Source organism: Mustela nivalis (genome assembly GCF_964662115.1).
Source record: "Mustela nivalis genome assembly, chromosome: 8".
Taxonomy (NCBI): domain Eukaryota; kingdom Metazoa; phylum Chordata; class Mammalia; order Carnivora; family Mustelidae; genus Mustela; species Mustela nivalis.
This window is the reverse complement of record NC_139027.1, coordinates 75,916,282-75,929,158: the sequence shown is the minus strand read 5'-3', so window position 1 is coordinate 75,929,158 and position 12,877 is coordinate 75,916,282. Positions and strand designations below refer to the sequence as shown.

Genomic DNA, 12,877 nt, shown 5'->3' with positions numbered 1-12,877 from the left:
AACAAAACACACAAACATCAGTTTCCAAACTCCTGAAATGTTAGAAGTTAAGCTCAGATTAATGTGTACTCAAATTGTATAGGTGGAAGCATTGTAAAAACCCTATTATTGGTATTTAAAATGGTTCATCTTAATATTGTAAGGGAAGGGCGAAGTGTTCAATCTGAAAAATGGTGACTGTTAGAGGTTACAGTTATTTGAGTTAAAGGTTGGGTTTTAATGCCAGCTGCTGTCTGAGGGTATTGATTTTGCCTTCCACTCAGAATAATATATAGATTTGCCTTACTGACAGGATGAAAACAGAGGCATTAGCAGAGGAATCCGGGTGCACAAGGTGCATACACGAGAGCTGCCTTTTCCCTTTATCATACCATCCTTTGCACTTCGTTGTCAGCCTTGATTTTTCAGCCTTGTTTGTTGCTAAGGAAACTAGATGCTTTTTGTCAGCAGCCTTCATCTTGCTGAGATGTTTCTGGTCACCTTTTTAATGATTAAAAATTTGACAGTATTCTGTAAAATCCTAATTTGAATAGTATAAAAATAACTTTTTAAGAGATTATAATGTTTTAAATTTGAGAAAGAAAAATTCCAGGAACTCTAAAGAGTACTTCAGACTACTCATGTCAGTGCCGTCCCCTCCTGCTTTGAGTTACAGGTCTTTGAAGAACAGTTCTGTAATTGTTGATATTCACTGTGAGGCAGCTCCTAGGTAGGCACTTTTGGTTCCTACCTCACAAGGAATTTCAGGTGGTAGAAAAGAGTACTGGCTTATCTTGATCCAGTTTGTGCGGTAGTAGGAAACATTTTCCCACTTGGGTTTGTAGGCATGGAAAATTAATTTGATTAAGCAGAGTAGAGGTTGCTGAAAGACACGTAGTCATGTCTACTTTAAAGTTCCTTGAGTGAGTGAATGCTGAACATTAAAAAAATGATTTTTAGATTTTCAAGTGCTGCATAAAACCGCTGAGAACTTGTCCTCTCTGTTCAGGGATATAACACTTGATCTAAAACAGCTCTCCTTATGTGTGTGAGTTAAATTTTTATTCATATTTAGGAGAGATGAACAAATACTCTTAAAATCCTCTGTGATGTTTTCCTTGAGCTGTTTTTTGTTGTTGTTGTTGTTGTTATTGTTTTAAGTTACCCAGGTATTTTGATCTTTTCTAAACTATAATCTGTTTTCAGAATTTTATGTGTACTATGACCTCCTCTGTAATTCTATGCATCTTGGATCGTTTAATAGTCATATGACATGTGAAGAGATTAAATCGGTTACTTTAACATGGCACCATTTTAATACAATGACAGGGAAAAATAAAATCAGGAGATGCCTACTTTGATTTTTGCTCTTGCTAGTTATGGTAAGGGTTACATGAATCAGGCCTATGTGGTAAGGCAAATCAGGCTTACAGTGTCAGCTTTGAAACATACAATATAGAGATTGTTAAATGACAAAATGAATAGTACAGCAGACAGATACTTAGAAAAGTGAAAGGTGACTAAATCAGTTACACAACAGAGGTAAAGACTTATTATGACTCTGGGTTGTCACTCCTACATGAATGAAGTCATTGATCATAGTGGACGGTGGAATGACAAAGTATGAATGGTTCAGTAAGACCCACTGCTGCTTTGGGAAAAGAACTTTTCTCCTTTAAAGGACCGAAGTCCTATAGGGTAGTTAGTCTCTTCCTTCATAGTGCCACGTTGTCTAATAACATACAGTTTGGTATGTGTACCAGACCGACTCTCAGTGTGCCGGTAGATGATTAGATATTACCCTTTATACCAAAGAATATTTATAAATTCAGTAGTTGTATATATTCATGAAAATGAAGTAAAAATGTTTTTAAAGAGTAGCTTATATTGCAGATATATATATAACTATTATATAATTAATTTTGTATAAGAACATTTCCATTTTAAAAGTAAAATTTCCAAAATGAAAATTAAAAGGTTATGTGTTTCCAAAGAAGTAATAATTTGGGGGGTTTTGGTCTGGGTTTTAATTATGATCACTTTCTTTTGCAGTGGAATCAAATATACAGCCTTTGTCATTCTCTTCTTTGAGAGGCAGTCTAAGTCTAGGCTTTAGGAGGTAAGATGATTACCTTATTATATTATTTACCTGATTTCTCCTGTTTTTGTGACCTTTATAAGGAAAGATTTAGATATTCTTATTTTCCAATATACCAGCGGCCTAAAATAATCATTTCTGTGTTATTCTTCCTACCAACTAGTTGACTTGAATGTAGGCAGTCTTTTATATCATCTTTCCAAAAAATACCCACAAATTTGGCAAAATCTGTGTTTCAAAGAAGAAAGCACTGTTTGAAAATGGTGGGTTGGAGTTACAAAGTTGTACGTGTGTTTGATTGTTTTGAGTATTTAATTTCAAGGTAACTTCAGTCAGTGTAATACTGCTGTCTTCCTCTTTGTGCTCAGGGGTGTTAGTGACCTTTTCCCCTCTCAATTTTGTTATTTTTTTAAAAAGATTATTTATTTATTTGCGATAGAGGAAGAGTGAGAGAGAGCAAGCATGTGCATGTGTGCGCATGAACAGAGATGGGGAGGGGGTAGAGGGGGAGGTAGGCTCTCCACTGAGCAGGGAGCCTGATGCAGGGCTCCATCCCAGGGCCCTGGGATCATGACCTGAGCTGCAGGCAGATGCTTAACAGACTAAGCCACCCAGGCACCCCTCAATTTTGTTGTTTTGAAAATATTCAGACATTTTGAGTTGAAAGAATATTAAAGAAAAACCCTACATACCCTTTAAGTAGGTTCACTGTTTTTTATATTTTGCCATATTTGCTTTATCTAAACACTTTTTCTAATATATACACTCAAGCACATATGTATATAGACTTTTTTCTTTCTTACTGAACCACTTGGAGCTGTCGACATTAGGGTACTGGATCTTTCAGCTTCTCTCTCATAAGAATAAGGTCATCATCTGTATAATCATAATACCAGTGTCACTCCTAAAATAATAATATTTAATATCATCTAACATACATAGTTAATGTTTAGATAGTTTTCTAAAAACCTCTTTTATGGCTGTTTTACTTTCTGATTGAGGATTCAGTAAATACACGCATTGCATGTGGTGGCTGTCTCTTTATTAATCTAGAATAATTCCCCTGCCTTTTTCTGGTTTTTATGACCTTGACTTTTTTGAAGAGTCTAGGTTACTTTCTCTGTAGATTTGTATTCATCTAGTTTTTTTCCAGTATCAGATTCAGGTTGAATATTTTTAGCAAGAATATTTGATAGGTGATGGCATCTCCTACTGCAGCAGGAGATATAATGGTGGTGCCATCAGCTAAGTGTGATCACTTGGTTATGCTGGTGGCCACCATATCTCTTGCAAAGGAACCGCATTCCCTTTGTGATTAGTAAGAAGTCTATGGGATGATACTTTGTGACAGACAGTGGGTCTGTCCTGTTTCTTAGAACCTTTGATTCAGCGGTTTTAGCAGCCTTTGGTAACCTTGTTGAATTGGCTGTTCACACTGGTAGCTATAAAAAGACGAGTTTCTAATTTTGTCATTCTTTTTGTATTAATGTTAATGACTTCTGATACTAAAAAGCTCAGTAATTTTTAGCCTGTTTGTTGGTGGGAGAAGGGTTTTCTCTAGACATCTCCAGATACTCCATGGCAGGAAAGGAGAGGTAGAACAGGTCAGTGGGATTCCTTGTTACTTCCCTTTCTTTAGCCAGTGCAGTTCTGCTCTTTTCAGGGATAGTTTTATGTTAGGTTAACAAACAAGCAAACCAAGGACTGTGCCTTTATTTATTTTTTTTTTTTTTAAGATTTTATTTATTTATTTGACAGAGAGAGATCACAAGTAGGCAGAGAGGCAGGCAGAGAGAGAGAGGAGGAAGCAGGCTCCCTGCTGAGCAGAGAGCCCGATGCGGGACTCGATCCCAGGACTCTGAGATCATGACCTGAGCAGAAGGCAGCGGCTTAACCACTGAGCCACCCAGGCACCCAGGACTGTGCCTTTAAAACTAAAGTTTGAAAATGCAGAATACATAATCAGCTGGATAAAAATGCTAGTAGAGCTGGATTTTTAAGAAAGAACCCATAAAAATAATTAAGCTCCTATAATATATTATGAAGTGAAGCATAGTAACATTGTCATTTGTCCTTGACAAATGTCTTGAAAGGTTTTTCATATAAACTTACAGGTCATGTGTATTTCCTTCTGTAACTCGATTAACGTTATGTTATACTTTTGTTTATTTATTTATTTATTTTTTAAATTTTGTTTATTTATTTGACAGAGAGAGATACAGTGAGAGAGGGAATATGAGCAGGAGGAGTGGGAGAGGAAGAAGCAGGCTCTTCCCCATGTAGGGAGCTTGATGTGGGACTCGATCCTAGGACCCTGGGATTACGACCTGAGCCAAAGGCAGGGGCTCAACCAACTGAGCCACCCGGGCGCCCTAGCCCCCTTTTTTTTTTTTTTTTTAATTAACATATAATGTGTTATTTATTTCAGGGGTACAGGTCTTTGAGTCATCAATCTTATATAATACCCACTGCTCAATACAACACATACCCTCCCCAGTGTCGATCACCCAGTTACCCCATCCCTCCACCCCTGCACCTCTCTCGCCTCCCCCACCTTACAGCAACCCTCAGTTTGTTTTCTGTGATTAAGAGTCTCTTATGGTTTGTCTCCTAGACTTCTTAAACAAGGTACTTAGACTGTAAAGTTGATCCGGTGTGATGGGAAAAGAACAAGTTGTATATTCCGATACAAACCTGGGTCATTCATTGAGCTCATAAGTGCCTTAATGATTAAAGTATGCAGAGTTGCTTGTCCCTCCAGTAAATGCATCTGCTTGCTGCATTCTCTGTTTTTGCTTTTTAATTTTATGTCATCACATTGCTTCATTGCTTGTAAGAATTTTTGCTGTCACTGTTACAACTTTCAGTATATTTGCCGTAAGTAACCTACACACACTTAAATAATTGCTGTTTTTGATTTATTGTGGGCTGGGAAATTAGGCAACCTAAATTGTGGTAATTTGGGAAAATAAATGGTTTAAATAAAAACATTCGTATCTTTTGTTACTATTTTATAACAGATTTTGTAGCAGCTGTTTGGATGATTAGAACATAAGCTCTGTGTTTGTTTGGTTTATTGCACAATCTTCAGTGCTTAGATTAATACCTGGCACATGAATGATACTGTTGAACTAATTACAGAGGCCTTTTTACAGAATTCCTGTGTGTTTAGGCATTGCCTTTAATTCAGCAAGTATTTATTGTAGAGTTTGGAGATGCTGTTTGGGATCAGACTGAAATATGGTAAACAACATATGGCCTTTATTTTGAGTAAAGTAGACTAATTTTTGCAGTGTAGAGGCTTGTTGGAGGCAGAAGTACATCCCAGATATATTTCTCATTTCTGAAAATTTAGTTTGGATTTTTAAAAATACATTTTCCATATCTCCTTAACATACTCATTATGCTTTTTTCTTCATTCTTGATTGTGTGGAAATGTTATTGATAGATGTTTTGATGTCTTTGTCTATTAATTCTATCATTTGTGTCGTTTCTGGGACTGTTTCTTTGGTTAATTTTTTTTCCCTCATTGTACATCATATATTTTTGCTTCATGGTAATTTCTGATTGGATGCCTGATGTGGAATTTATTCTGCTGAAGGTGGATATTTTTTTTTTTAATTATTCCTTTAAATATTTTTGAACTTTGCTCTGATGTCTTTTTTTTTTTTTTAAAGATTTTATTTATTTATTTGACAGAGAGAGATTACAAGTAGGCAGAGAGAGAGAGAGAGGAGGAAGCAGGCTCCCCGCTGAGCAGAGAGCCCGATGCAGGACTCGATCCCAGGACCCTGAGATCATGACCTGAGCCGAAGGCAGCGGCTTAACCCACTGAGCCACCCAGGCGCCCTGCTCAGATGTCTTGAGTGAAGTTTCTTGGAACTCTTTTCTTAGTGCTTGCTTTTTTGCTTTGTTACACAGGATTAGAGCAGCCTTAAGTCTAGGATTATTCCCACTAAATTAATTCAGCCCCACTACTGAGGTAGTGTCCTTCTGAATATTCTGTCCACTAGCCCATGGGGTTTTTTTGGTTTGTTTTTAAAGTTGTTTTTTTTTTTTAAAAGAACTCTCTACACCCAATGTGGGGCTTGAACCCACAACCCTGAGATCAAGAGTCATATGCTCCACCGACCGAGCCAACCAGGCATACCTACCTCATGATGTATTTTTGAGATCATTGGGAATGTGAGCTATTCCCATGCCTGTGTGGGTTTTGTCTTCTTCAGTCTCTGGAAAGGTCTCAGATAGTTCCCTAGGCTTCCCTCACTCCCACATGATTGTAAGTACTGCACTAAAGACAGCTGTAGGTCTCCAGAGCTCTCTTTAAGGGTTTCTCCTCTCTGGTATTCTGCTCTGTGTCAGGTTGTAACTAGTCCCTTCTGGGAAAGTATTTTAAATCTGTAGGTTCTAAAACTATATTATGTTGGTGAGTTTTTCTTACTGTAGATATAGAAAAGTTTCAGGCTGTGGTAATTTGGCAATATTCATAGGAATATGTGCAAATTTTAAAACATTTGTGACTAGAGGTGATGTATTCTCTCCCACCTCATAAACTATTAAAAATTAAGAACATAATCAGTGTTGTTGTAATCCAGTATCTTAGCGTTAAAATGTAGCCTTCTTTTATTTGATGCTGAATCAAATAGTATGTATATTTTAGAATCCTTTTGCAAGGGGGGGCACCTGGGTGGCACAATCAATTAATAGTCTGACTTTTGGGTGGGGAATCTCAGGGTGGTGAGAACAAGCCCCATGTCAGGCTCTGCGCTGAGCGCAGCCTGCTTAAATTTCTATCTTTTCTCTCCCTCTGGACCCAGTGCATTTGTGTGCTTGCACTGTTTCTCTCTTTCTCTCAAGTAAATAAATCTTTTTTTAAAAATCCCCAGGACATTTAATACAGCTATGCGGTCACCTATCGTGTGCTTCTCCAGAGTCCCATTGTACTCTAGCAACTTTTAGAATTGGCTGAATGAGTAGAAGAAAACTGAGTGCTGATTGGCATTCCCACTAGAGTCCAAATTAACTGCAGCTCCTGTAAGGATTAACACAGAACAGATTCACTTAGTTACTCCTTACCAAAGTAATTGTTTATAATCATCAACAATGTAAGAAGTTATAGAGCATTGAATGAGATTATCAGTCACTTTAGCTAATTCTAAGGGAACCTTGGATATGCATTCAATATTGGCATGTGATTTTGGCGTAGTAAACTTCCTCCTAAGTGGCAGGTCCAGGGTCTGTGAGTCAGTAGTTCCCAGCATGTGTTCTGTAACCTATTGGCCCAGATTAACTCTTTATGCTCTCCCACAATATTTTTGAAATACTAATACTATTTTTCTTCATGTCTTTTAAGAGTACTGTTTGAGTGGTGAGCTAGTATTTCTGTAAGTTCATAAGCTCAAGACATGGTCATTAATTACCAATCAAGTATATGCCTTCCTGAAGTTTTCCAATTTATAAATTGTTATTATATGCAGACAAAGTCATCTGTAGAATACTATTTAAATTCAATACTGCTTAGTTAGGGTGAGATTATTGAAGATTACTAGAGAATTTTTGCTTCTGAACTTATTTATTAAAGATTTTTATTTAGGGTGCCTGGGTGGCTCAGTGGATTAGGCTGCTGCCTTCAGCTTCAGCTCAGGTCATGATCTCAGGGTCCTGGGATCGAGTCCCGCATCAGGCTCTCTGCTCAGCGGGGAGCCTGCTTCCCCCTCTCTCTCTCTCTGCCTGCCTCTCTGCCTACTTGTGATCTCTATCTGTCAAATAAATAAAATCTTTTAAAAAAAAAGATTTTTATTTATTTGTTTGACAGAGAGGCACAAGCATGGGGAGCAGCGGGCAGAGGCAGAGGGAGAAGCAGGCTTCCCGCTGATTGGGGAGCCCAACTTGGACTGGATCCCAGGACCCTGGGATCATGATATGAGCCGAAGGCAGACGCTTAACTGACTGAGCCACTAGGCATCCCAGTTCTAAACTTTTTTAAAACATAAGGCTATTTTTAAGAATACATTAAAGGGCATTTTTAGATCTGACTGATAAAATTCGTAAATTCTTATGTCAGATCCAAGGTAGGATGATATTAAGTATGAGTAAGACTTTCCTTCTAACAATAGTGCTAGCTGAGCAAAGTTCAAATAAGAAAGAAGGCAGTATACATACTGTGTAATTTTGAGAACTCCACCACAAGAAATACTGAGTCACTTCTGAGAGACAAAATGTCACTGAAACTATTTCAAAACTTGGCTGGGGATATAACATAACAAAAGGATAAATGCTTCAGAATTGACAGGCAGGCATTTAAATCTTTTTTGCCACAGAAGAGTCCTGTGATTGAAGGAGGGATTCTCTGACCCGATGGCAGTAGTCTGAATTTGGCAAGTGGGGCTTTATGCCATTGAAGTGGTGCTGCTTTTCATAGGTTTAAAAAAAGAAAGCACAAATAAGATTTCTGATATTAGCCCTATTGAATTCACCAAGTTAAATGCCAGATGGTACACTCCTCTTTTTAATCAACCAGTGAGGCTCCCACTCATGATATTCTTAAAGGAGGAGGGGGAGTACCTAATGAATTACAGTTTGAGTACTCAGAAATATTAACTCTTTTTTGTGTGTGCCGAGGGTTGGGACCACAAAATAATAGGGGAGTCAAGGATGAACAGGAAACTTCTTTTTGCCAAGTTGTTATAGTTGGAGAACAGAAAATAAGAAAGGAACTGCAGAGGTATCTTGATAATTATATGTGTGTGGAGGTGAAGGTACTGCCGAGATTAAGGGAGGAATGGGTCAGGGCAAGGTGTGCAGAGAAGGGCTGTGGCTGAGTATCAAGGGATGAGTAAGAATTTGTCCAACATGAAAGAAGGGCATTAGGCAAAGGAATTGAGGCTGACAGAACAGTGCATCTGGGGACCTGAAGGTAGATTGATGTAATGATAGCCCAAGAAACTATGAAATAATGGCAAGAAATAAAACCAGAACGGTAGCCTGGGGCCCTTCATGAATGATCTCATTCCAAGGCATGAGGTTTGGACTTTGAGCCATTGCAAGATTTGTGTAATGACATAAGACTGACAATGGATATTCAAAGAGGGGAGAAAAGGATGCAGGTAAGGGGTGGATAATCATCAGTTATGGGGTCTTTTGAGGTGCCTGTGGAATTTCAGGTGAAGATACTTTACTTAGCCTGTTTGTTCTCTGTTTATTAAGTAATCTTTATGTTCATCGTGGGGCTCGAACCCACAACCCTGAGCTCAGGAGTCATGTGCTGTATGGACTGAGCTAGCCAGGCATCCCTCCTTAGCCGTTCTAAGTCTGTTTCCTCTTCCGTGAAACAAGGAATTTAAATATCTACATGCAGGATTGTCTTAAAAACAAAAGAATGTAAGGCACTCAGAACTTAGTAAGGAGGATTACTTAAGGATAAGGAAGGAAGGAGAATCTCTGAAAGGGATTGAGTAGCATCAGTGGGAGATTGGCAGAGAATGATCAGCAACACAATTCTCAAAACTTAGAGGGGACCAAAAAGTGAATTTTGAGTTGAATTTTGAGTTGAGATTAGTGGTAATTTTAACAAGAGTACTTTCCGTGGAGGTTTGGGGCCAGAAGTTAGGTTGCATTGAATTAAGGAGTAAATGTACAGTGAAGTGTTGACTGTTCATACAAAAGCTTAATTCTAAAAGATTCTGTTTTTTTTTTTTTTGAACCTGTGCCATCTGTCCTGAAGGTTCACATTCAAAGATAGGGCTTTTAGTCATTGTCAGCTGTTTTAGATGCATATACAGCTATGAAGTTTTATCTCCATGCCTTCCCTGGGTACTTAATGCCAAGTTTGAGAGCAATTTACAGTCTTAATATTTTTTTTATTTTTTAGAGGTTGTTTGATGAGAGATAGGATTTTGTAGCTTTTCTTAAAAAGTAAACCCAACTGATTAATGTTGAGAATTGGAGTGGAGGTGCAGCATTTAGACCAGAGATGGTATGTCTTTGTGTTTTACTATGGGAGTTTTCAAACATTTGAGAAGTAGAACTCTGGAAAGGATCCATCAGCCAGCTTCAGTAGTTAAGATTTTGGCCATCCTGTTTCATTTTTTTCCCTTCCCCAACCCCTTCTTCTACCTCTGGATGGACTGCTTAAATTACAGATCTCTTGTCATTCTACCTATAAATACTTAGTAATTCAGCTCAGAACTTATTTTTTTATTTTATTATTTTTTAAAGATTTATTTGAGAGAGGGCATGCACGTGAATTGGAGGAAGGGTAGAAGGAGAGAATATTCAAGAAACTTCCCACTGAGCTCAGGGCTCCATCTCACAACCCTGAGATCATGACTTGAGCCAAAACCAAGAGCTGAATGCTCAACCACCTGAGCCACCCAGGTGCCCCTTATTTTTATTTTTTTATAATATGTGTGCGTGTATTTTTTTTTTAATTTTATTTATTTCTTTGACAGAGATCACAAGTAGGCAGAGAGGTAGGCAGAGAGAGAGAGGAGGAAGCAGGCTCCCTGCTGAGCAGAGAGCCTGATGCGGAGCTCAATCCCAGGACCCTGAGATCATGACCTGAGCTGAAGGCAGAGGCTTTAACCCACTGAGCCACCCAGGCACCCCTATTTATTTTTTATTATTAATTTTTTTAGAGGGGGATGGGAGGAAGGGCAGAAGGAGAAGGAAAGGGAAAATCTCAGGCAGATGGGGAACTCAGTCTCAGCAGCCAGATCGTGATCTGGACTGAAATCAGGAGTTGGATGCTTAACCGACTAAGCCACTCAGGTGCCCCCAGAACTTATTTTAAATATAACAATATAAGTACTATAATATCACATATGACAGAATGAACAGTAATTAAGATCACCTTCCTAATGATACCACAAGCTAACAAACCAGTATAAGTTTTGCCACTTAATATTATGAACTTTGGGCATTGGCCTCTTGCTTGCAAACTCTGATTTCACTTCTCCTCCCACACACCCCCAATTTCTTAGATTTGGTAGGCACCTATAGATTAAGATTCCTTGGAAGTGCACCTGGATGGCTCAGTGGGTTAAAGCCTCTGCCTTCAGCTCAAGTCATGATCCCAGGGTTCTGGGATCGAGCCCTGCATCAGGCTCTCTGCTCAGCAGGGAGCCTGCTTCCTCCTCTCTCTCTGCCTGCCTCTCTGCCTGCTTGTGATCTCTGTCTGTCAAAATAAATAAATAAAATCTTGGAAAAAAAATAAAAAGATTCCTCGGAATTGGGGTGCCTAGGTGGCTCAGTCAGTTAAGCCTATGCCTTCAGCTCAGGTCATGATCCCAAGGTCCTGGCATTGAGCCCCACATAGGGGGTTCTGTTCAGCAAGAATCCTGCTTCCTCCCCATCCCCGCCTGCTTCTCTGCATACTTGTGATCTCTCTCTGTCAAATAAATAAATAAAATCTTAAAAAAAAATTCCTTGGAATTAAAGCTGTTCCTAGCCTGGTCAAAAAAGAGGTCTTATTTTTTATCAATATAGACTTTTATTGTATCTTACTGTTCACTGCATAGCATTTTATCCTCATATCTTGAGTTCTCACTTTTCATTTACTATTTGGCAAAATTTTAAAAAAAAAAAAGGTTTTTTCTTTTATTTTTACATATAGAAATGTCAAGTAGTCAGAGGAGTCTGCTCTGTAATCAGTAGATGGGTGAGATGAAAGCTTGTAAAAATTGAGATTGTTTTCTGCCAAAGCCCAGAGCTGTAATTTTTTTTTAGGTCAGTTCATCATTTCTTCTGTTAACTGATTTCTCAAAAATTTTTTCTCAAATCAAAATAAACACTACCAAGCATAGGGTTTCGTAAACATTTTTTCCCTACCTATAGATAAGAATCCATCTTCTTTTTCAAAACTTTTTCTTAATGTGCCTCAGTGGGAGGGATGATTTCATCATAAGGAAGAGGATTCCACAGGGGCATGGAACATTTTATTTTGAAATAATTATAAAATCACAGGAAAAAATGGGTGGAGAGCACATAGACCCTCTGTGTCCTGTTTTCCAGACCCTCTGTGTCCTGTTTTCCTTCACTGGTTACATATTACTTAACTATAGTACATTATCAGAACCAGGAATTTTACATTGGCACAAGGTGTGTGTATGTAGTTCTGACTTTTATTACATGTATAGCTTTGTAATACCACCTCAGTGAGGATAAAGTGCTATTCTATCACTACACATACCCCCCTTGTGACCCCCCTGTATTCTTCCTCCTTCTCCACTCTTCCTGTAAGCTGTGGCAACCACTTAATTCATTTTCCATATATATGATTTTGTTATTTTGCAAAGATATTTATAATTTGACTCATAAAGTATGTCATGTTTTAAGACTGCCCTTTTTTTACTTAGCATAATGACCCTGAAATCTATCCAAGTTGTTGCATGTGTTGGTAGTTCATTCTGAAAAAAAATTTTTTTTAAGTAATCTCTACTCCCAACATGGGGCTCAAACTTACCAAACCAAGATTAAGAGTTGTGTGCTCTGCCCACTCACCCAGCCAAGCACCCCCATTTAAAATAAAAATAAGTGCCTTGTTAACTCACTGTACCAAAATTCAGCCCACTCAAAGCTGCCCAACCTCAAGTTTTAAAAGGCCTATGAGGCCTATAAAGGCTTGTAAGGGTACAGGTTTAAAAAGGCTTATAGATTTTATGGACATTTTATAATGTAAATAAATATATGTAGTATATTTTACAAGTTTTTTTAACGATTTTATTTATTTTATTTATTTATTTGACAGATCACAAGTAGGTAGAGAGAGAGGGAAGCAGGCTCCCTGCTGAGCAGAGAGCC

General features: G+C 38.2%; 1 protein-coding gene across 1 annotated transcript in view; it reads left to right on the top strand.

Annotated features, from left to right (window-relative positions):
• LRPPRC (leucine rich pentatricopeptide repeat containing) overlaps positions 1–12,877 on the top strand; it is a 103,789-nt gene that overhangs the window by 30,719 nt on the left and 60,193 nt on the right. The window contains exon 14 of the mRNA XM_082746943.1: positions 2,032–2,098. Coding sequence (XP_082603069.1) covers positions 2,032–2,098 — 67 coding nt within the window. The remainder of the gene's footprint in view (positions 1–2,031; positions 2,099–12,877) is intronic.